Source organism: Rhamphochromis longiceps, linkage group LG5 (genome assembly GCF_057381845.1).
Source record: "Rhamphochromis longiceps isolate RC_006_pf linkage group LG5, R_longiceps_female_GT1.1, whole genome shotgun sequence".
In the NCBI taxonomy this organism is placed as follows: domain Eukaryota; kingdom Metazoa; phylum Chordata; class Actinopteri; order Cichliformes; family Cichlidae; genus Rhamphochromis; species Rhamphochromis longiceps.
In genome coordinates, this window is record NC_140561.1 from 17,239,748 (window position 1) to 17,263,268 (window position 23,521).

General features: G+C 41.8%; 1 protein-coding gene across 6 annotated transcripts in view; it reads left to right on the plus strand.

Annotated features, from left to right (window-relative positions):
- The window catches only part of kif21b (kinesin family member 21B), a 66,997-nt gene that overhangs the window by 36,611 nt on the left and 6,865 nt on the right, over window positions 1-23,521 (plus strand). For 5 of the 6 annotated variants that reach the window (XM_085406193.1, XM_085406192.1, XM_085406191.1 and 2 more), the window contains exons 19-33: window positions 35-238; window positions 340-441; window positions 3,241-3,406; window positions 3,821-3,881; window positions 4,029-4,086; window positions 4,525-4,769; window positions 5,426-5,494; window positions 5,615-5,725; window positions 9,842-9,880; window positions 13,233-13,369; window positions 13,653-13,833; window positions 14,085-14,249; window positions 14,903-15,020; window positions 15,123-15,293; window positions 22,129-22,328. In XM_085406193.1, the coding sequence (XP_085262319.1) occupies window positions 35-238; window positions 340-441; window positions 3,241-3,406; window positions 3,821-3,881; window positions 4,029-4,086; window positions 4,525-4,769; window positions 5,426-5,494; window positions 5,615-5,725; window positions 9,842-9,880; window positions 13,233-13,369; window positions 13,653-13,833; window positions 14,085-14,249; window positions 14,903-15,020; window positions 15,123-15,293; window positions 22,129-22,328 (2,027 nt within the window). The remainder of the gene's footprint in view (window positions 1-34; window positions 239-339; window positions 442-3,240; window positions 3,407-3,820; window positions 3,882-4,028; window positions 4,087-4,524; window positions 4,770-5,425; window positions 5,495-5,614; window positions 5,726-9,841; window positions 9,881-13,232; window positions 13,370-13,652; window positions 13,834-14,084; window positions 14,250-14,902; window positions 15,021-15,122; window positions 15,294-22,128; window positions 22,329-23,521) is intronic. The other variant, XM_085406194.1, reaches the window with a different exon arrangement.

The window sequence follows — 23,521 nt, forward strand, 5'->3', positions numbered from 1 at the left end:
CACCGTGTGGTGATTTGTGCTTTTGCTGAGTCAGAAGCGAGAAGAGCTGACGGCCCAACAGGAAGCGCTCTCACATAAGAGAGAGGTGCTGATGGCGGACGGGGAGGGGCCAGAAGCTGAGGACCGCCTCCTTCAGGAAATTAACGAGGATATTGAGGTGCTGAACGCCAATATAGACTACATCAACGACAGCTTGTCTGACTGCCAGGCCACCATTGTACAGATAGAGGAGACCAAGGTATGAAGACGCAAACCCATGCACAGGTATTTAGACCTGCATGCCAGCAATGAGGAGAGTCAGGCCTTTAGTAACATTCATGTTTGTGTGTTTTCCTGCAGGATGAGCTGGACTCAGTGGACACCTCAGTGGTGATCAGTTCATGCTCCTTGTCTGAAGCACGCCACCTGCTGGATCACTTCCTAAAGGCTTCCATAGACAAGGTAAATGATCATACACGGGGATTTTCAAAACCGTCAAGTTTAAAGGAAGAAAAGAACTTCTGTAGGCTTAAATGTGTAGCTTTAAGAAGATTTAAGTAAGTAAGAGTCAGAAGATGTATCACAGCATAATGTTAGAGTCAGGTGTGGATCCATGAAATGATGGTTTCAGTGCCATCTAGTGGTGTTTCTCTGTATCCCACTACATTATTGTGTTGCGTTTCTGGATTGAGAGTAGGGGTGGGTTTTTATAATCGATTCATGGATTAAGATCGATTCTGGCTTGGATAACGTAAAATCGATTCATTAAAATCCTGAATCGATTTTTTAATATAAATTTATTTTGCCCAAAATGCCAGAATCTCTGGTGAAATCTCACAAAATTTCAAGAACCACCAAACAGTTAAGACAGTAAATGAGAGCAGGTACACGGATTCTGCACATAGACTTAAACACACAGCGCGACCCGCGGATCAGAATCAGTTAGATGTCGTCTTTCTCACGGTCGGGGCTGAAAGCCGACAGCTCGCTGATTCTGATCTGTCGGCGGGTCCGCGCTTTGTGTTCACGCCCTTTATGCGCCGATTCTAAAGCTGTTAGTTTGATCTCTCTCCAAACAATATTGACCAAACCAGCAGCAAAAGAAGATCCAAACGCTTCACATAAACATCGTCATGAATTCACTCTGACTTTTACTGTTTTGCTTCCACCGCGATGCACAGCTCTCTCTCTCTCTCTCTCTGTACTTCAAGAACAGTTTCCCTTTCGTCATTATTCGCTTGCTTGTTACACAAGTCTACTGTTGTTTACAGCGCTGTCGGCCGCTGTTTTTTTTCCCTTTTACATTCTTCCGAAAAGAAAACCTCATTTCTGCTGTTCAATACTGAACAAATTTAAACTTTTTAAAATTATTCAAAATGCAAAACGCTTAACGTGTCTCTAATAAAACTGCTGTAACTTCAGAGGTGATGTTCATATGTTGATTAATGGTTTTCTTTCGTTTTTGATGTACTGCAGAATATTTTTATAAAATCCCAGGTAGAGCTGGGCGATAGAACGATAACGATATGTATCGCGATATAACTTTTACTCGATAGAGAAATTAAGCTATCGCGATAGACCTCGCCGCTCTTGTCCTCTTAAAATAAAAATAAAAAAATAAAAAAAAAGGTCAGCCAATCCAAACTAAGTAGCGCAGAGCCGAACCAATCACAGCCGCAGCGTCACGTCGCGTGACTTGTTACGTACAGCACAAGTGCCAAGCCGCACGTGTGTTTGTTTGGGAAGCAGCCAGCGGGTAATGGAGGAAATGAGTGTGCCGACTAGAAAAATCAACCGAGCGTGACCGAAGAGAAAACCGATGACGGTTCCAATGCCGGAGAGATTGTCGAACGGAAGAGCCATAGAAGCTCCGTAGTGTGAAGGTATTTCGGCTATTTCAAGTCTGACAAAAAACAGAGTAGCGTGCACTGTAAATTGTGCCGAAAGCAAGTCTGGAAATACAATAAACTGGTGCATGCGTCACACTGTGCGCCACGTTATTGTTTCGGTGAAATGAATTTCTACAATACTGTTAATTCTACTCTCTGCAGTGTTTAAATGCTTACATATACACACAGTTACTGTCCCTCCACACATACGACTCGGTTCTGCTTCTATGCCCCAGCTTTGTTTACTTTTTCCCACCGAGGCTTCTAGACTTCTGATTGGCCAACATTTCTGCACGGTTAGGAATCTAGCGCCACCTGCTGCTTTGGCATGTTCCTAGCAGCGTTTTTCTTCATTTCTGCCTTTATGTGTGGACGGGATTATTTTTTAAAACGAAAACGGAAAATCTCCGTTTTCAAAAATACCCGTGTACGTGTGGACGTAGCCTCAGTCTCTGACTGGAAGCGCTAATTCGTCATTCGGCTTTTGTCAGACTAAAGTAACTGTTAAAACTGTTTGAAAAGCTCAGCTATACAACAAGGAGAGATTGAGAATTTCCTTTTAGTTCTCAGTTTATTTGATATTGACAAAAGTTAGTCAGTTTTGTCTGTTCTTCTGTAAAACAAACTAAGATTTATTTTTAGAATTAATATTTTGTTTCTAAGTGGAATTGACAATTTAGTCTGTTTCGTTTGTTCTATTTTGAAACTTAAACGCTTTAGCGGCTGCCTTTTGTGTAGTTTGCAATATTTGCCTTTATTTATCTGAAAAAGTCTCATGTTCCTTAAGTACATCTACCCTGTTGAACTTATTATGGGAAATAAATATTTAAATAAAAACAAGCTGCTGATTATTTCACATTTTACTTGTGAGCAACGGCACATTTAAATCTTACAAATATAGTTATTTGGCTTATATCGTGATAGATATCGTTATCGCCTGAAATGAAAAAAACATATCGTGATATGAAAAAATCTCATATCGCCCAGCTCTAATCCCAGGCCAGGAAAACCTTCATGTTTTTCTGTGTTTTATCTTCAGCTACTTTGACACAAAGGCATCTGCTGTGACGCTTACACCTGTGATAAAGTCTTGCGTGTGTCAGCTTCCTTTTTATTGATACAAAAATATGTAAATGTACTGATCTGAATTATAATATTTCTGACTGTCAAAATTTCCCAGATTTAAATCGAATCGAATCGAATTAAATCGAATCGTGGATCGAATCGATTCGGGACCTTGTGAATCGGAATTGAATCGATTCTAGAAATCAGTGACGATACCCAGCCCTAATTGAGAGCCTATTAAAATAGTTCAGTGTTACAGTATTGTGTTGTTGTTGTTGTTTTTATATTTTCTTTGGTGTTCCTGCAGAGTTTGCAGGTGGCTCAGAAGGAGGCTCAAATCAGACTGCTCGAAGGCCAGCTGAGACAGACAGATGTGATTGGCTCGTCCCACAATCACATGATCCTCGATGCCCTAAGAGAAAAGGCTGAGTGCATCCCCGAGCTCCAGGCTCTCATCCACAACGTACAGCAGGGTAAGACAGGACTCCTGTGCGTCATGTGGTGAGACAAAGGAGAAGGAAGACATAAAAAGTAGAGAAGCTGCACAGTTGCCCGCTTTTTCTTTGTTCTAGTTTCTTCTCACACATGAAAGTGCTGTGTTGCATCATAGGAGATGGACTGTGTTTAGCCCCATTGCTTCTTGGTAAAGCATAAAGAAAAATAAACAAGGTTTTCGATTCTTAGAAAAACCATATGTGGATTCAGTTTTAGTGTAGGAATACTACATATGCCTTGGGAATTGTGTCAAGAAGGGCATCTGTTGTAAAAATCATCCAGATCAAATATGCGTACCTACCCACTGTAGGGATCCTCGTGAATAAGGGGCGCAGAATGTGGCATTAGGGCATCCTGTGGCACCGTGAGACATAATGGTGTTTTGCTTCCAGAGAATGGTTATGCGAGCACAGATGAGGAGCCCTCTGAATTCAGCCAAGCCTCCGACAGCAGGTGAGCTGTCTTTCCTACACAACATCATACAGCGTATCTTTTAGGGCTCATACCCATTGCTCTGACCCATTTAAAAATTCGCACACACATCTATTTCAGTAAAGATTTCTGCACATGTTCACGTTTATCTTTCCTCTCTGCCTCCAGCGTGTCTCAGATGAAAGAATCGAACAGCCAAGATGACTTCAAAACAAAATTACAGCAGGTTTGTGCTGTTTCTTATAAGGTTTTTTTTAGTTCCTATGCACATGCCATAGTGCCATTCTTGTTTGTGACCATGAGGTGGCAGTAGAAGCAAACACTTCAAATGACTCCCAGAAGCTTAGAGGCATAAGGATTCCTCATTTGGCACGAATCCCTCTTATTAGTCTGCTAAAGTTTTGTTTTTCTCTTTCTTCTTGCTGACCTAGAATAATAACCTAGAATGACTTCTGCCGTGTTTGTTTTACTGCTCTTCTTCTATTTTCTTTGTGCTTTTCCCTGCTGAACGATGTTCTCAGGCTGTATATATAATCTCCCTTTGCACCTTAATTACAATCATTGTTTTTCTCTTTATTTCATGCCCCAGTTTTTTCCCCCTATCCAAGCATCCTTCTTCTTCTGTGGTCCTCTGTAATAAAAGCGGTTCATATTTTTCATCCAGATGGAGCCCCGTCTCTCAGCTCAGATGAAGGCGGTGTCAGCAGAGTACCTCGGTCCAATCCTGGACCCCTCATCCGGCAGCAAACCGCAGCACATCACCAAGTCTCTGGCTTCACTGACGGACATCCAGGAGGACGGCCTGAGTCTTGCTCCAGGGAGCCTTGGGCTCAGCCTGGCATTAAGAGACACGTATCACAGGGACCGGGTATCCCGCACCATCAGCTTGCCTGTGAGGGGTCACACCTTGTAAGTCACTGGCAGATCATAGTGATAACTGAGATGAAGCCCTGACTTTTCTTTAAGTCTTATCAGGATGTGGAACCAATGAGAGGAATGATTGGCTCTAGTACTATCATCTTGTGTCAGATTGCATTTACTCATTATCCACTATATATACATTGTGAGCATCTCTTTTAGCTTCTCGTGAATATTTTAGCCATTGTTTCCATCTTAAAAGTGACTACACTTCATGTAATATAAATCAGTGCACGCAGAATTCATATGATGAGGATATTTTGTTTCTAAATCTAATATTCATTTCTGTTTTTTGGTTTTTCAGCATCAATAACAAAAGTTTTCCTTTTGCAGTCATTTACTAAAATGTGTGAAATTTTGTGAATCCTGCACAAGTAAACATCTTCTGAAAATCAGAAAATAGAAAGCGGTTTATCAGGTATTATTCTGTTTCGTGGCAGCAAAAACAACTCAGGCGAATTGCCACGAGTCCTCAGTGATGTGTGTGATTTGATATTTGAAGAGATTAGGCTGCTAGAAATGCTTTTTAAACTGCATAAACCTTGCTGCTTATCGAGTCCCAACAGTTCACATAGATGTCTGTCATCCTTTCTGTGCACTCCCCTGAACGTTTGCTTAGTTTGCTTGCATTTGTCTGTGTGTGTCAGTCCCAGGCAGTCTCGGGGCTATGACACTTCCCCCCTAACCAGAAGGAAATCTTACGACCGTGCGTACAGGTACATGTAATGCTCATTTCGCTAGCAGATGGATCGCACTTTGTTCTAGCAGTTTATTTACACAGTGGGACTCTTTAACTTCCTCATCCTAAACTCCACCATCTTTCTGCCCCTTGTCAGGCCGACTGATGGCTACACTCCCCCCTCCTCCCCTCCTCTGAGGACCAGGAACGACCGCAACGTCTTCTCGAGGCTCACCAGCAACCAAACCCAAGGTTCTGCTCTGGACAAGTGAGTGCAGATCCATACGCACAAACGCCACCTGTGTCCATCAGTCGGTCACGCTTTGAAAGATTCCCATCCTTTTTTCTTTTCTTTTCTTCTTTTTTCCCTCTTCCATGTTTTACCTCAGTTTTTCTGCAGACAGGCTGAAGGTCAGGCCTTTTTGAAGGGAAAGTGGTTCTGTCAATAATTTAAATAAGCCTTTTAAGAATGTTTACTACTAGCTTGCCTTCATCTGAATCCCTTTCTTAGATAAATCCCTTTCTTCTGGCATTAATGTGAAACCCGCAGAAACAGATGGTGCAGGCAGTCTTGGAATCCAGGTGTCAAACCCAAACCGCAATCTATTCAAACCTGCGCGTAGCAGCGGTAACAATGAGGTGTAATTGCAGTAGGCTTCCAATTCGCATACAGAAATTACCAGGAGACAATGGCAAATCAGGAGAGGGGGGTGTGGGGGGGAGCTCAGATGGTAACACCCACTGCTCAAATGTGGTGTCAGGGCAGCAGTGGCTGGGAAGCAACCAGGATGTGGGATGATATGAAATCAGTTTTGAGGTGACGTGCTGTGCATGACAATGATCTTCATTCAGGAAAGAGAAATCCGCCTGACCAATCTTATATCATCCAATATAAACAGCCCTGTAATTAATCTTATCTTACAATACTGGGTTTGTTGAGGCTGTGCATGACAAAACTTAATTCAAATTTATGATAATTTCCGAGGATGGTGTCAGCCGTGATGTTGAGCGGTCCCATTCCTGATGTCATTTTTTTTAAAAGGTAAAAGAATTATAAAACTCCGCTCAGCGTGTATTTGTGTAATCGTACTACATCGGATTGAGGGAACATGTGGGCATGAGATGCATGTTGATGCAGAGTCGGGAAGGAGCAGGCGGTCTTGTTTCCTTCCTGCTTACAATCAATTCAAACTTTCTGCTCTGACAAATGTCAGCAGTTGATTTCAGCCTCTGCTCTAAAGTTGATTTCTAATCTGTGCTAATCCACAGCATTTCTCAGCTTTATTAACATCTAATTGGCAGCAAGGATGCTGTGTGAAACGAGTTAGGGTGTCGTGGCTGTGCGTGCGTGTGTGTGTGCTTTATGTGGGTTGCGTGTGTTGGAGCGTGTGGGTACTGATTATCCGGAGCAGGGGTAGGTAAATGAGATGGCTGTTGCCATGTTTCTGTGCAGCTGTAGGATTTTTCCAACTTGGAATGGGAGATGTTTTTGTTTAGGGTCTTAATAAGCTACCCAAAGCTTTGATTTCAGCACATCAGTAGATTGCTGATGTTGTAGTCACATAATTTAAGTTTGCTCAGTCAATACTGGAACTGAAAAAAAGGCTGAAAAAAGTTCCCATTTGATATGTTGTCAGGTATTCTGATTGTACTGTACACCTGTGCACACAGTTGCGGTTGAACACAAAAGGCAAATTGAGTGGGCTCATTGTTAAATCTAGTTTTGTTGTACTGCTTTGTGAAACGTAATCCAGGCATTGCTGAGATTATTGCAAACAATGCATCTGGAGCCAGTTTGTTGGCATTCCTTGTATAGACATTGTGTTGTATTTTCACATACAAGATTCCTGGGAAAAATCATTTGGACTGTGTCTGCAATAATCCTGTGTCATATCTAATACACAGTAATAGTTAGTGTTCTTTACTCTGTTTGGTTTAGACAAATGTGCTGCTCGAGTACTTTTGTAAAAAACTCTCTGAGGACTTTAACCAAACGTTCACAACTACGGTGACCTGCATGGTTAAATAAAGGTTACGCTGACTAGCCATACCATCTTGTTGCTCGGTGGTAGTCCAGCTTCGGCAGCACATCGTACGTACAGTGTTTAACAAATTTGTTAGACCCTCTGTCATCAAAACAAGAAAACCCAAATAAATCTTTTTAAAACGAAAAATTACCGAATGCACTGAACTGAGTTACTGTTTTTATATCCACATGGGATTTCTCTGGGAAATGAGTAATTAATCAAGCATGACGTTCAAGCACTAAAACTAATTATTCAGGAATGTAAGTAAACAACAGCAACTTTGCATCTTATTCACAAAATAATAATGCGCTTGTCTAGTTTTTCTGCTTTTTTAATATAAAACAATAAATCTGGAAAATTTTAGATAACAGCAATAATTATATTATGGTGGTATAATTTTCATTTTGATTAAAGAGCTTGAGCATACTGGTGGCTTAACCATTACAGAATCATAAAATATGATTTTGGTAAAAACCAGTACTGTTAATTTAGCATAAACTTTACAATTGATGGTGGTCTAATAAATGTGTTGAGCACTGGAGATCTTTTAGGCTTAAAATCAGCGGTTATATAAATCAATGAAAATGTTTTCTTTCTATAGCACTTTAATTCAATAGCTGTCGTTCATGAAACATTTTTTACTGTGTTTAGGTGTGATAGACAGGAATACTAGTTTTGATGGGAAAAATGTGTTTGGAAGTTATGTGTGTGTTTTGTTGCTTCTTGTTTAAAAGCAAGCAGTGGGTGCAACACTTAGCAAAGGTCTACTGTTTGAAATCTACATTTGATTGACATCACTCACACTTTCTCTGTCACTTAATTTCTCATCTCGGACACACATTTACAGCTTAATCCAGCAATATATACATAAAACAAACCCATTAAAATGTGAGATGTGATTTTGACTGGACTATATTGTGTTTCTCTTCTTTCACATTTGAGTAGACTGGTTGCCCAAGAGACTGGGATCAAGTGTTTGACACTGATTTGAAAGGCAAATGAGGACGAGGAATTTCAACCAAAGTTTCCTTGTCATGTCTTGGATAAAGAGGCTTTGAATCGAATTCACTTTACTTTTACATGCTCCATAATCAATAAATTTTAAAAGTATTTTAAAGGGAGTCAAATCGCTCTGTGCTAATAGCCACTACGGCTGGCAGTAAATGCCAAGAACGGGAAGAATTGCCATCACCTTTAAACACCGCTGTTCCCTCCGGACATATCCAGAACTTTCTGTTTTATTATTTCATGCTAAGAGTGAAACGCCCGGGCCCTCTTAGTGAGAAACCAGAGGCTATAAAATATTTACAATATAATAACACTTTTATTGCATTGTTACACACATATTATTTCCCTTTAAGCTCTTTGGGAGGTGTGGGTGTGGCCTGGAAATTTGTTTCCCTTATTGTCTAGTCAACTGGATTTTCCCTTCTGTTAACTCTGTTTGCCATCCCTGATGCCTTTTCTGTACTAATTAGCTAAATGTGGCAGGAAAGAGTGGATTTAGGAGGACACACTGACATCATACTATAGTCATGCGTAGAGGACAGGACAACTGTAATCTTTGCGTATGACTATCCTGCCGTCAGTGCTTCCTCCTTGACTGTCTTTCGTTTTCTTTTAGGTTCTTTGTTCACACAGATACTTTCATATTCGGGGAAAGTCACTTACTTGCTTTCTTGGATCGCATTACGCGACAAGATTGCTACCTCTAGCATGTCACAGCCAGTAGCTGTTAGCCAGACTGCTAGCCATTGGAAACAGCTAGCTCACCGTCACCGCTAAGTCTCATTAATCTGGACATTACTATATATCTTGTTTGTTTAATTCATACAAAACATAATCTTATTAATCTCAAGTGTCTTGAGGTTTATTATTATTTGCAGTATTTTTTTGAGAGGTGCTTTAGAGGTGTTGGTAGACAAATGTTGCCCTTCAAGACTATGCTAAGCTATTAGCTGCTAGTAGTAATCGAACTGCGAGACTCGGAGAGGTATTAGTCTTTACATCCTGACACGTGGTGCGAAAGTGAATAATTTTTTCCCCAAACATGAAACAGTTTCTTTAAAGCTTTCTGTGCAGACACTGGTCAAACAGTAAAGCCTGTTCAGTGATTGTCTTTGTAAAACAGCACCTTTCATGGCGAACAACGCGATAATCGCAGAGCAAGCTTTACTGTTGACCAAGCTTTCCTGTCAGTTTGCTCATTGCTTTATATCTAAAATCCCTTCCACTAGTCACGCCTCTCCTTTTTAACCCTTTGCCAGTAACCCTTCTGTCTTTTCTTAGCGTGATTAACCCTTTCCTCTTCCCACCTTGCCCTCCCTCCCTCTCCCTTGCTCCTCTTCTGCCTCTAGGTCGGATGACAGCGACTCCTCGCTCTCAGAGGTGCTCAGGTAGAGGAACCGTATCTGTCTCTCTCTCACTCTCTGTTTTCCCATTTGCCTGTTGACTCACTCGGTGTCATCTCGTCTCCACCAGTCGTCAGCGCCTCACCTGGCCTCTTCATCTCCACCTTCATATTCCATCGGTTGTGCATGTTTTAACCGCAGACCACTTCTCTTGACCCACCCAGGCTTTTCCATCGCTGTGATCTTGCATTTGTGGTCACACAAGTGAACCACACCACTTTTTTTTCAGGCTGAAGAAACTGGTGGAAATTAAAGTAATTACTCCTCTTAATGGTCTCCATGGTCAGCCACTTGGTAAATTCAGTCTTGTTAAAGGACAGAGGATTGATAACATATGAGTTAAATGAATATTTGAACGTCTACTTAATAGACACTCATGCATGTCTATTAATTGCGTAGCTGGACTCTGCAGTCATTTAGCTACGTTTAAATATAAGAGTGAAAGCTGAAGTGTAGCAATTGCAATTCATGTTTTTACAGGGCTTTTTGTCCCTACCTAATTCTTAACCTAAGGAGCCCAGTTTGCCAGCTAACCAGAAGCTCTTTATACAGATCTAACACAGTATTTATAATAATTAAAAATAACTTCGATCAAACTTTAGATGTGTTTGTGCTGGTTTTGCGTATGACAGTATTCATTCTTTCTTAGACAAAACAAAGCACACCATTTTGAATTTTAACAGATTTAAGTAAGCAGTTGCTAGAAGTGGCTTCCTGTTTAGCTGCAAATCAAATAAGCATCCATCCATTTTCTTCAGCTTATCCAATTCAGGGTCAGGGGTGGGGTGGGGGGTGGGGTTGTTTGAGCCAATCCCAGCTGTCATGGGGTGAGTGGCGGAAAGACCACCAGTTCATCACAGGGCTAATACAGAGAGACAGGCAGTCATTTACACTCACATTCACACTTATGGCCAGTTTAGTGTCACCAGTTAACCTAACCTCCTGCATGTCTTTGGAAGCTGGAGTACCTGGAGAGTCTCACACAGGTAGAAACTGCAAACGCCACACAGAAAGCTCTCTACTGGCTGGTGGATTCAAACCAAGGACCTTCTTGCCACCTTGTGTCCCAACAAAAAAACATATATCCCAAAACCTCAATTAATTTCATTAAGACAAACACATGGGCCTATATATAGTTTTTATCGGGCATCTGTATTCCTTTTAGTCACACACACAAATGGATGCTCCTCTCACCAGGACCCTTCTGTCTTTTTTTCTGTGCACTGCAGAGAGTCCCTCCCCTCTCGCATGTTTTCATTAGTGCTGGTCTCTTGGGTCTTGGCCCTGCAACATCCATTAGCAGCTCTTCCATGCTGCATAACACACTATAGCACACGATGATATCTTCCATGTATGCTGATAGAACTGAAACAATTTCTGCTATTTGGAGCATTGCAGTGCCATCAGAAGTAGAGTGCTGCTCGTGCAGCGTGTGCCGTACGTCCTTTTTCGAGGAAAACGAGCGAGCCAAAGAGAGAGACCGAAGAAAATATCCAGACTAATCAACTAATGCTATATGCTTTGTTTTAATTTATTGTCAGGTCACCAAAGTAGCTCGGTTAAGCTAAGATTCTATTAAGAAAGGAAATAAATAGTGTTTCTGGTAATTACTTTAGATTAATTTCCATTTTAATCACAGAGAATGGAACATGCAGACTTTAATCAGGCAAAATAATGGGCTAAAATTAGTAAGGTTTATTTAACTAAAACCCCTTTAAAAATAAATTTATGAAACATACATATTTAATCCCTTCCTCTCTTCCCCATATATTAAACATGGATTGCTTTTCTTCTTCTTTGTAAACTCAAACCAGTCACCAGTTTTCTGACATCACCTTTTCAAAAGGAACTGAAGTTGAAGAGAAATGGGTGGGGCTGACTGTGTTTGCACCATAAAGCTGCTGTCACAGTCTGACTTTATATCTGTATTCCTCCTCAGACTAATGCTGTCGTCTTGTCACACCTCACCGCTCACCCACATGTGTCACATAGCCCTTTTTCCTGGGCCCCAAAAGGGCATTGGCTCTGGCGTTGCAGAGAGTCAGTTCCCATCTAAGCGATGGAGAATGGACTCTGCATGTGGTGCTGCTGACGTCTCGGTGTGGTGGGGTTTATTTTTGAGTTCCGGGCTGCTGTGGAGTTGGTCTTCCAGGCTGTGGCTGCTGTCATCAATTATTTTGAGCTTCTTGTGTGCAGTTTCTTTTTTTTGTTTCTTTGGGGAGGTGAAATTTGGCAGACATGCATGCGGCTTCTTTTTACTTGCTGATGAATGAGACTTTTGACTTTGGTTGGCGTTCTGAAACACCGTAACAGACATACCAAGTATGATTTGCGGTTTCACTTTTGATTTGACTTGTGTATTTATTTGTGTGTGTGTTGTCATGCTGGACATGAGCATCCGTGCTGTGAAACAGAAGATGAGCATGTTGTCACCCTTGACAAGTTTGAAGCACACCCTTCTGTATTTTGCTCACTCCGTGCAGAAACAAATCTGTCCTGAGTTTTGTGTGCATATTCTTTTCTCTCCTCACATCCTCCGGCTCCTCTTCAGTGTTTTGCCTCTTACTTCACCCTCTCTCTCTTTCTCACACACACACACACACACACACACACACACACACACACACACACACACACACACACACACACACACACACACACGTAAACGCACACTAACCACCACTTGTGAAGCCCATCGGGGACCAATTTTCCCACAGCTCTCCCTCTTCCTCTCACCCGCTCCCTGCTCTGTCTCACTCCGCTGACTGCTCTCCAGGCACTCTGGGACCCTGGCCTGTCAGTGCGCCATAGATTGGGAGGGTGAGGGGAAGCAGAGGTCCAAGCTAGAGAGACTGTGTGCACATAACTGTGTGTGTGCATGTGTGTGTGAGGGAAAGAGAAAGAGGAGTTGAATAAGAAAGCAGCTCTTACTGCTGTAGAGCCTTAATTGGGCTGCTCAACAACAAAAAGAAAAGAGGGAGGGGAAAGTGAGATGGAGCGGGCAGGCTACCTCCATCAGGAAAGTGTGTCTACTTGTTTAACTGATACGGTGTGGGCATAAATCTGTTTACAGACACATTTCGGGTGAGACATCTCACCTCTTAAAGTAGGCCATTAAGTTGTAGGATGAAGGCCCCTGCGCCTGAAGTGATGGAAACACAATTGTGTGCGTAGTTTATCCGGCGCTTTCAGTGAGCAATGTATGGGTTTGTATTGCTTCTGTATAGTCAACAAAAAATGCATGTTTGTGGTCAGCCTGTGCTTTGCAAACCTAAATCTTGCTGGTTGATTGATTTTGGAACCACTCTGACACTTTCTGTGTGCTTGTGAACCGTAGGGGTGTGATCAGTCCCATCGGAGGTGTGAAGGGGGGTCGAACTGCACCCCTGCAATGTGTTTCTGTAGCCGAGGGCCACTCAAAGCCAGTGCTGTGTGTGGACGCTACAGATGAGCTGCTCTTCACTGGATCTAAGGGTAAACACATCGCCAAAACAGCAGCGTTGGAGTGTTTCCTTTGAAATGCATTTTACAGAGCTTATCAGTTGAAATTGATTCCTCTCAAGCTATAAACCAATTAAACTGAAATTGTGCCATTCTAAGTAAACTGTTACTGTAGGATTTGAGCAAATGTTTCTGCGATGCTTCGTAATTTTGTTTAACAGAGTGAGAGGAGGAAGGGATTTTATTACAGTCTGACAAATAGTTGGACTGACTAGTGGACTGTTTGTAATGCATTTGACTTTCTCCCCTCTTTCAGATCGCACCTGCAAGATGTGGAACCTGGTAACAGGTCAGGAGATCGTCACCCTCAAAGGCCACCCAAACAATGTGGTGTCTGTCAAATACTGCCCCTCCTCCTGTCTGGTGTTCTCTGTGTCCACCTCCTACATCAAGGTGTGGGACATCCGCGACGCGGCCAAGTGCGTCCGGACGCTCACGTAAGTTTCATGCAGGGAACCCATCGGGTGGAAAAGTTTAGAGCTTTTTCCCGAATTACAGCCTTGCTTGGAGAGATTTAATGGAAGTGATTTTAAAAGGCCTTTTTTTTTTCTTTTTCTGCTCAGCGATGTGCCTCCAGTTGAAGAAATATGACAAGCTAAAGTAGAGGAAATGACAACTGCTGATTGCACTTACTTCTCTGATTCTTGTGTTTTTTTTCCACCTTTCTTCTTCCTCTTCATCCCCACAGCTCCTCAGGGCAGGTGGTTTCAGGTGATGCGTGCGCCGGCACCACCACCCGCACAATTACCTTTGCTCAGGGCGAGTGTCAGATCAACCAGATAGCTCTCAACCCGTCAGGATCAGTGCTCTATGCTGCTGCTGGAAACACTGTTCGCATCTGGGACCTCAACAGGTACATTTGTTGATGATCTAATCCGTTAATACATTATTATATTCATTGATCTACTCATCAAGTTACTGCTTAAAGACTCTGTGAGTCATTCATGCGAGCTTCATCTATGCACTTAATTTCTTTACTGCCCACTCTTTAAATTCATTTAGACATGGCTGTGGATGTATTCACTTATTGCATGTTAATAAGCCAGCGAGCTGATTAGCATTTGATAGAAGAGCTTCAAAAAGGCTGACAAGAGATTTAAAAAGACGGCAAAAAAAAAGCAGTGCTGAGGATATGAAGCGTGATCACGAGCATGTTTTCTACCAGGAATCATTTCTGGGATCCTGTGGAAGCATCTCTCTCTCCTCAGTTTTTATGCTTCTAGAGGGAAATTATTAACAGATTGGACCAGACAGTTTACGCTGAGGGGCTCAGAACCATTTAATGATGCATAAGAACCCCCCAGAAATGAAAAATGAATGTATTAAACATTCCATTTCTGCCCATGGCTTTGCCGCGTCTCTGCAGCTTTACTTCACTTGTGAGAGAGAAACTGGAATTATTCAGCGACACCTCAAAGTTCGTTCAAATGATGAATTTCACAGACCTTTGTTTCACCTTGTTTTGGTTTCTGCTTGTTGTGTTTGTGTATTTCGGTTTGTGTGTAGGATGCAAGCGATGGGGAAGCTGACAGGTCACATCGGCTCTGTCATGTGTCTCACTGTGGGGCAGTCTCTGCTGGGCAAAGATCAAGTAATCACTGGCTCCAAAGATCATTATGTCAAGGTACAGCTTAAAACAAACCCCACTCATTCTTAATCTATCTGAATATCATTGTCTGTCACCTGATAAATCAAAGATACACACAAATGTTTCCTTTCCTGTCAGGTGTTTGACGTGGCAGAGGGAACTCTGGGAAACGTAGGTCCAGCTCATAACTTTGAGCCTCCACATTATGACGGCATCGAGTGTTTGGCTGTGCAGGGAGACGTGCTGTTCAGTGGATCGAGAGACAACGGCATCAAGAAATGGGAACTGGAGCAACAGGAGCTCACACAGGTGTGTGGATGCTTGCGTCTCTGTGTTACAGGAGGGGTCTGAGCAGACCTCTGTCACTATTCTGAGAACATAACCAACACTTGCTGTGGGTTATTAAAAAACAGGGCTTCATGTGGCAGATGTATTGATTCCCACACACTATGCGAGGTCAGTAGGTCTGAGTGAACAGGAAGAATTTTATATTCAAGCGAGCGCAGAATTCGTACATCACATTTAAAGAATGCCTCCTTGACTGCGCATCATCGTAAAATCCTCATGAAATGTGGTACGAACCTGCCTGTGAGGCTTTTACTTCACGATGTCTTGACCGTTATTATCTGCAGGGCAAAGTCAATCTTTCTGCAAAGTGTAAGGAGTGCAGATGGAACGCGGCACAGTGCTCTGGTAGATAATTGCCCTCTGATCCTCTCTGTCAGCGGTGAAGGCAGTTTTAATGAATCGGTTCTCTGGCGAACAAGTGCAGATTAACAGGAAACAAATTAACAAGTCCATTATCCAAAATGTCACAAATTATTTTTCCTGTTACTTTGTTTAAAAGGAAATTATTCCAGTTGCTCATGCGGTTTAGTGTTAATTGCCATGTGGTCGAGTCCTGATGTTCATATGTGGTGCCAGTTAATAGAAAAATATTAATTCGGGGACCTTTTTTTTTTGTTTTGCATTTTGTGTCCCTGCTTTTGTTTTTGTTTTGTTTTTTGGAGCCAAAACAAACATCCTCTGGCCTTAACATCAGCACAGAAACTGTGCGCTGGGAGCTTCATAGTATGGGTTTCCATGGCTGAGCAGCTCCTGTAGGTGTGTAATAATATAGTGTAGGAGCATCTATCCATATTAATGCATAGTTTAACAACCGTCCTTAAATCCATGAAAAATGATGACAAAAAAGATACTTTAAAGGATGGCAAATATTTGGAAACAATCAATCTCAAACCTTTGAATTTCTTCTTGTCCTGTTACTTATTTTCTTATCTTCTTATCTTGTCCTGATTCTTATTTGTAGTCATATTATAAACATTTCTCAGAGAATACTTCCCTTGGAGCCGGAGTACCAACTGACATTTTCCTTATTGATCCTTGTAATTGCGACGTGTCTATCGAGACCGAAGCTCATACATCAGCTTCTGGAGGCGGACACACCGGCGACACAAACGAACATTTTCTGGCCCACTTTGGTAGAGACTGTACCCCCCCGCCCCAGTTATCCGACACTAGCACAATGGTGACAGCGAAGGGCTGTGTTTCCTGTTCAGTCAGTGAACAGCTCCCTGCCAGCGCAGTTCCCCTTCGTGTCTTTACCCACTCTGTGGAGAGTGTCACCATGTGTAATGTGGCAGGAAAGCACTGTGTCAACATTAGGGTGTAAGAGCTCACACGCATCACAGCCGCAGGTAACAAGGAGGAGAGTCAGTGTGTGCGTCTGTGTGCGTTTGGTTGTGTTTATATGCAATTGCTGATTTCTGCAGTGTCTCCTGTGTAGCCCCTGTTGCCTGCATACGTTAATAATGCATAATAATCCACCTCGTGGGTGGATGTGGCTCATTTACATGCATAGTAATTTGCATATGAAGCTGCACTTTCTAAAGTTTAGCAACAGTGCTGTTTAGCCTTTGTTTACCCAAATTGACAAAACAAAAACACAAGATATTTTTCCTTTCTGAATTAAATCGGCTCAGTCTTTGCTGTGGTCTGTGGCTTAAGACCCTAACCTCATTTATGAAGCAGCCAACAGGATCCGTTTTACAGCCTTCCTAACTCAGTATTCTCTGTCTAATTATGTAATGGGATCAAACTGTGGCTCGGGGTATAATAGAATATATTACAGTAGAGTCTGAAACTGCACTTCCTTCAGGACTTCTGCTCTGAGCCTTGCTGCTCTGACCCCTCTGTTAAAATGCCGACGCTATAGAGTTTTTTCCTAGAGGGATATGTGAAGCAATTTGTTCATAATCACTATAAACTGTAGTTTAGCGATTCCCTCTGGCTTGATAAATAGCTTAATATACCTTCTGAAAAACAATTTCAAGCGTGCATGTTTTTTTTTATGACTTTATCGACCTGCTTATGCCGTGGATGTCGGAGAGAGCTGTTGCTCTCTGGAGGTGTCGGCCGGCATTAACGCTTACGGTGTGCATATGAAAAAAGTGAGTACATCCAATATAAATTGTTGGCTTTATTGACATATTTACATAGGGAAACACTGGATCCTCATTGAAACAAAGCCTACAGACAAAGCTGACACACTTAAAGATAAATGTGAGGAAGAAGATAACTTTTTCAATGTTTTATTCCACAAAGTTGTAAATGGGGGTAATATTATACTGTGAGATATTAAGTGTACCCTTGGCCTCAGAAGCTGGTACTGCAACCCGTTAGCAGTAATAACTTCTTGTAAATGTTTTGCATAACAGTCTAGCAATTTCTGACATTGACTGACTACTTCACCGTGCAAGTTCACTCAGCAGCAGCAGCATCTTTGTGGGTTTTCTTATATGTAAAGCCTGCTTTAAATCGAGCCTCTATAACATTTCAGTGGAATTCAAACCAGGGCTTGATTATGCTGTTGAAAGGGTCATTTCTGGTTCAAGCTACCTTCAGATGGCCTAACATTATCTCCAAGTACTCTTTATAAGATGCAGAATTTAAAGTTGAATTAATGGCGTCTTGTTCCCCAGCTTCTAAGGCTGAAAATGGAACCCAAACAGGTCTACGGTTATTGTGGTCAAACTGCTCTAACTTGATTTCTATGTTATTCCAAACACTTTTCTCTGTCTGTTCATTGGCAAACTGAGTTTTTCTCGAATGTGGTTTTTGGCATCAAAGGCACTTTCTTGCAAAGCCGCCCATCCATCCATTCATCCATTCGCTTCCGCTCATCCTTTCCAGGGTCGCGGGGGGCGCTGGAGCATATCCCAGCTGTCATAGGGCGAGAGGCGGGGTACACCCTGGACAGGTCGCCAGTCTGTCGCAGGGCTAACACACAGAGACACAGACAACCATTCGCACTCACATTCACTCACAGATTCACACCTATGGGCAATTTAGATTGACCAGTTAACCTATCCCCGCAAAGCTGCCCATTCAAGTTTAATTTGTTGAATCTGATTATAGACACTGACTGTAACCTGGACTATTCTTTAACACCAACAAATGCAAGAGTTACCCGCAGATCCAGTGATAAAGGCTCAAGGTCACAATTGGCAGGGCCAGCAGTTCTGTACAGATGTTATTATTCCCTCAAAATCGACGTTATTTGCAGAGAGCCTTTTTTGGAGGTCTTTTTGAATTCTTTGACAGAGTCATGGACATCCACCTTTTTTGGAGGCCTGAGAAGGCCCTTTAGTACTTGGCATTGTGACACCACACACTTAAACAGCACAGCGATTACTAGGCCTTAAACCAGGTGTAGATAGCCTCCATTTGTCATTATGTAAAGAGATTGTAATCCTTGGTAGCCCTGAAACTTCAATGGTTTAAAAATGTATTTAAATTTTTGATGAAAGTACTTTCGTGCTTTTCCTTGAGTACCTAACCTTTATGTAAAGTAGCTTTTCAACAAAAATCAGCTGCTGGCTTGCAGGTATGTCAGTAAAGCCGTTCACACGTCCATGTGAGGACATATGGTCTCAGGAGGATATGAGAGATTTCTCTTTTTGCTTTCAAATTGCATTGCTCATGTGCAACTTCCATACAGGGAGTGCAGAATTATTAGGCAAGTTGTATTTTTGAGGAATAATTTTATTATTGAACAACAACCATGTTCTCAATGAACCCAAACACTCAAAAGCCTGCCATCCATGGATTCTGTCAGTGTTTTGATCTGTTCACCATCAACATTGCGTGCAGCAGCAACCACAGCCTCCCAGACACTGTTCAGAGAGGTGTACTGTTTTCCCTCCTTGTAAATCTCACATTTGATGATGGACCACAGGTTCTCAATGGGGTTCAGATCAGGTGAACAAGGTGGCCATGTCATTAGTTTTTCTTCTTTTATACCCTTTCTTGCCAGCCACGCTGTGGAGTACTTGGACGCGTGTGATGGAGCATTGTCCTGCATGAAAATCATGTTTTTCTTGAAGGATGCGGACTTCTTCCTGTACCACTGCTTGAAGAAGGTGTCTTCCAGAAACTGGCAGTAGGACTGGGAGTTGAGCTTGACTCCATCCTCAACCCGAAAAGGCCCCACAAGCTCATCTTTGATGATACCAGCCCAAACCAGTACTCCACCTCCACCTTGCTGGCGTCTGAGTCGGACTGGAGCTCTCTGCCCTTTACCAATCCAGCCACGGGCCCATCCATCTGGCCCATCAAGACTCACTCTCATTTCATCAGTCCATAAAACCTTAGAAAAACCAGTCTTGAGATATTTCTTGGCCCAGTCTTGACGTTTCAGCTTGTGTGTCTTGTTCAGTGGTGGTCGTCTTTCAGCCTTTCTTACCTTGGCCATGTCTCTGAGTATTGCACACCTTGTGCTTTTGGGCACTCCAGTGATGTTGCAGCTCTGAAATATGGCCAAACTGGTGGCAAGTGGCATCTTGGCAGCTGCACGCTTGACTTTTCTCAGTTCATGGGCAGTTATTTTGCGCCTTGGTTTTTCCACACGCTTCTTGCGACCCTGTTGACTATTTTGAATGAAACGCTTGATTGTTCGATGATCACGCTTCAGAAGCTTTGCAATTTTGAGACTGCTGCATCCCTCTGCAAGATATCTCACTATTTTTGACTTTTCTGAGCCTGTCAAGTCCTTCTTTTGACCCATTTTGCCAAAGGAAAGGACGTTGCCTAATAATTATGCACACCTGATATAGGGTGTTGATGTCATTAGACCACACCCCTTCTCATTACAGAGAAGCACATCACCTAATATGCTTAATTGGTAGTAGGCTTTCGAGCCTATACAGCTTGGAGTAAGACAACATGCATGGAGAGGATGATGTGGACAAAATACTCATTGGCCTAATAATTCTGCACTCCCTGTACTGTTATTTTTTATTAAACTTTTCTGGCATTAAACACCTTTTTCAGATCGTCTGTTGCAGGTTTTAATTCAAGGTTGTGATACTGTGATCTTAAGTTTAGCTTTTTTTGTATCGATCATTAGCTGGAACCTGTAAAGTCCATTAATATTATAGAAAGAATAATAGAATGATTAAGCAGCTAGACATATTTATTAAAAACAGATGTTGCCAGAGTAGGATCCTTCCTATATTCAGCTGATTATTGTTAGTGTTACACTTTACACATCTGTGAGGGTCAGCTTGGATCCATTTGCGTTGACGTACTATAAATTTCACCATCAGAGGGTGAACACAAGGCTCCATGTGAAATTCCACGTCTGCTTTTATTTTTTTGTGACCTGGAGATACTATACTTGAGAAGGCTGTCTGAGTATAATCCTTATGTGTGAGCACCATGGGCGGGTGTTCAGGTTCTTTCTGTCCTCTGTTAACATCTTTGTCTGCTAGCAGGCAATGTAACCAAACACAGTTTTCATCCAACAGTTACTTTGTCTTGCTGTTTTAAACACACACCTATGTTTATTCAAAGCAATGTGAACTCTGCAGTAGATTATGTGGTACAGAGGAAATTATAGCTATTTGGATAATTTTCCTCCTAACATTGAAATCTCTCCCAGCTCGGACTATTGTTCAGTAGCAGTTTGTGATTTGCAGGTCTGCTGTAGCATAAATTAACCTTATTTTTAATGGTAAATTGCGTTCCTGCAGAGTAAGAAAAAGGGGAATAAGATATGTTCTGTTTTAAATTGTGCATCTTTTTCGACACATGCCAATCAGCCATATACATTTATAAGTAACTGCTAGTGCAAATTAGAGAAGTAGAACAGACAAAAAAAAACCTCCACCAAAACGAACCTGATGGGAACAAAAGTAAGGAGTGACTTTAGAAGAGTGCGCTGTTGTTTTGATTAAAAGCATATCTGAAAAATGCACGAAAATAACATTAATGTCAGAAGCAAATAAAACAGGCAAAAGCAGATTAACATAATAAAAGTTATCCTCCTGTGCAGGTGTTCCACTCTTCAGAGCTAAATTAATCTGCAGCCCAGTAGGCTGAGATAAACAGAATAAAAAAGAAAAACAACAGCAAAGCCAAAGCTTAGGTAATAATAAAAGTTTAATAAAGTCCTGCACAAAATCCAAATAGCGTTTTTGAATATTTCACCTAATTTTAAGAAAAAATAATAAAATAAAATAATAATAAAATAATAAGGTTTAATATCTCCCCTCTGCTAAGACATGGTTCATTATGTTCTTCATTTTTTCCCTTTATTTCATAAATAAATGCAATAAAAAAAACAAACAAGTGTCCATTTAGATGGTCTTTGTCACAATACAAAAATAAATTCTGGAGCGTGCTCTTGAAATGAATACAATTAATCTCATTCTGACAGTTTCTGCATTTTTGTAATGTCAGTGGGGTTATCTTAGCAAACATGAAACAGATATTCCACATTCAGCTCGTACATTGCGCTGCCTTTGTGAAATACTGAATGCGCAGACACACGAGCTAAGAATAACTACGTAATTGAGTCTAAATACAGTCTCTTATTGAGTCTCTCAACCATACATGTTCTTATATGTTGCCTAGCAACAATGCTGTACCCTTTTCCATTAAAAAAATAAATAAATCCTGTTTTACTGTTGATAATTTCTATCCATGAAACACCAAGCACTTAGCATACTTTATAGAACTTACTTTATAGAACACGGTGACCCAGATGTCTTACAAACATACCTGCTTTAAAACCACTGGATTCATTTTTAATGCAATCCCATCTTTCTTTAACTCCCAACATCTCTTTGCTTTGAATTCACAGCAAATCCCAAACGCCCACAAGGACTGGGTGTGTGCTCTTGCATATGTACCAGGAAGGCCCATGCTGCTGAGCGGCTGCCGCGGCGGCATGCTGAAAGTGTGGAACGTCGACAACTTCACTCCCATTGGAGAGATCAGAGGTCACGAGAGCCCCATTAATGCCATATGTACCAACTCAAGACAGATCTTTACTGCTTCCAGGTAAATTTCATTTAAAACTGTGCCCTGTCATAGTATTGTAACTCCATCAAAGTGTCTAAATACATTGATTAGACATAATGTTATGACCACCTGCCTAAAATTGTGTTGGTTCCCATTTTACTGCCAAAACAGCTCTGATCTGTCGAGGCACAAACTCCACTAGACCCCTGACGGTGTGTTGTGGTATCTGACACCAAGATGTTAGCCCCAGATCCTTTAAGTCCTGTAGGTTTGCCAGGTGGAGCCTTCATGGGTCGGACTTGTCTGTCTAGCACATCCTGCAGATGATTGATTGATTGATTGATTGGATTGAGATCTGGGGAATTTTGGTGCCAGATGAACACTTCAAATTGGTTCTTGTGCTCCTCAAACCGTTGTTGAACAATTTTTACTTTGTGGCAGGGCGCGATATGCTCCTGGAAAGAGGCCACAGGGAATACTTTTTCTCATGTACCCATTGTTGGGGGTCAGACCTGACTGGTCTGCAGCTATGCAGCCCCATTTACAACAAAATGTGATGCAACATGTTATCTGACACCGTTCTATTTGAACCAGTATTAACTTTTGGCCATTAGAGTTACAGTAGCTCCTCACATATGTATATTTAAAGTTTGCATTATTCACTATAGCAATCTCACCCTGCTGTCTATAATAGTGCTCAGCATGTGCATTAGTTTTACCCTTTTGTAATGACCGTGATCTAAACTCACTACAAGGGTTGTTGACAGTAAGACCAACTGAAGGGTGAGTCTATTAAAAGCATGGATGGGGTGTGGAGGTTGGGAACCAGGGAGCGTAGTGCTTACAATTGAGTTTTATAAACTAGTGGATACTAAAATGTTTGCCCTTTGCCAAAAATGTTTTTCTCAGTGAAATTCTAAATGATGCTGACTTTATCTCAGGCAGTAATCCGCAGGTATGTGTCAGCAGTGAGAAGGTCATACTCCATCCTATTTTTGGCCAGATTTGTTCTGTTGAGCTCGCAGCGGCATCAGACAAAGATAATGCTTATTTACTTGTAAGTGTGTGATGCAGTGAGACATTTTGTGGTTTCCTCAGTCTGCTGGTTTTTATTTATTTTGTTCACTCCTCATTCAGCTGTTGGGCTTTCGCTTGAGATCGACTAACTTCCCTTCACTTCTTATCCTCGTCTTTAATCTCGCTGTTTCTCGGTCACCTTCTCTGCGGCTCAT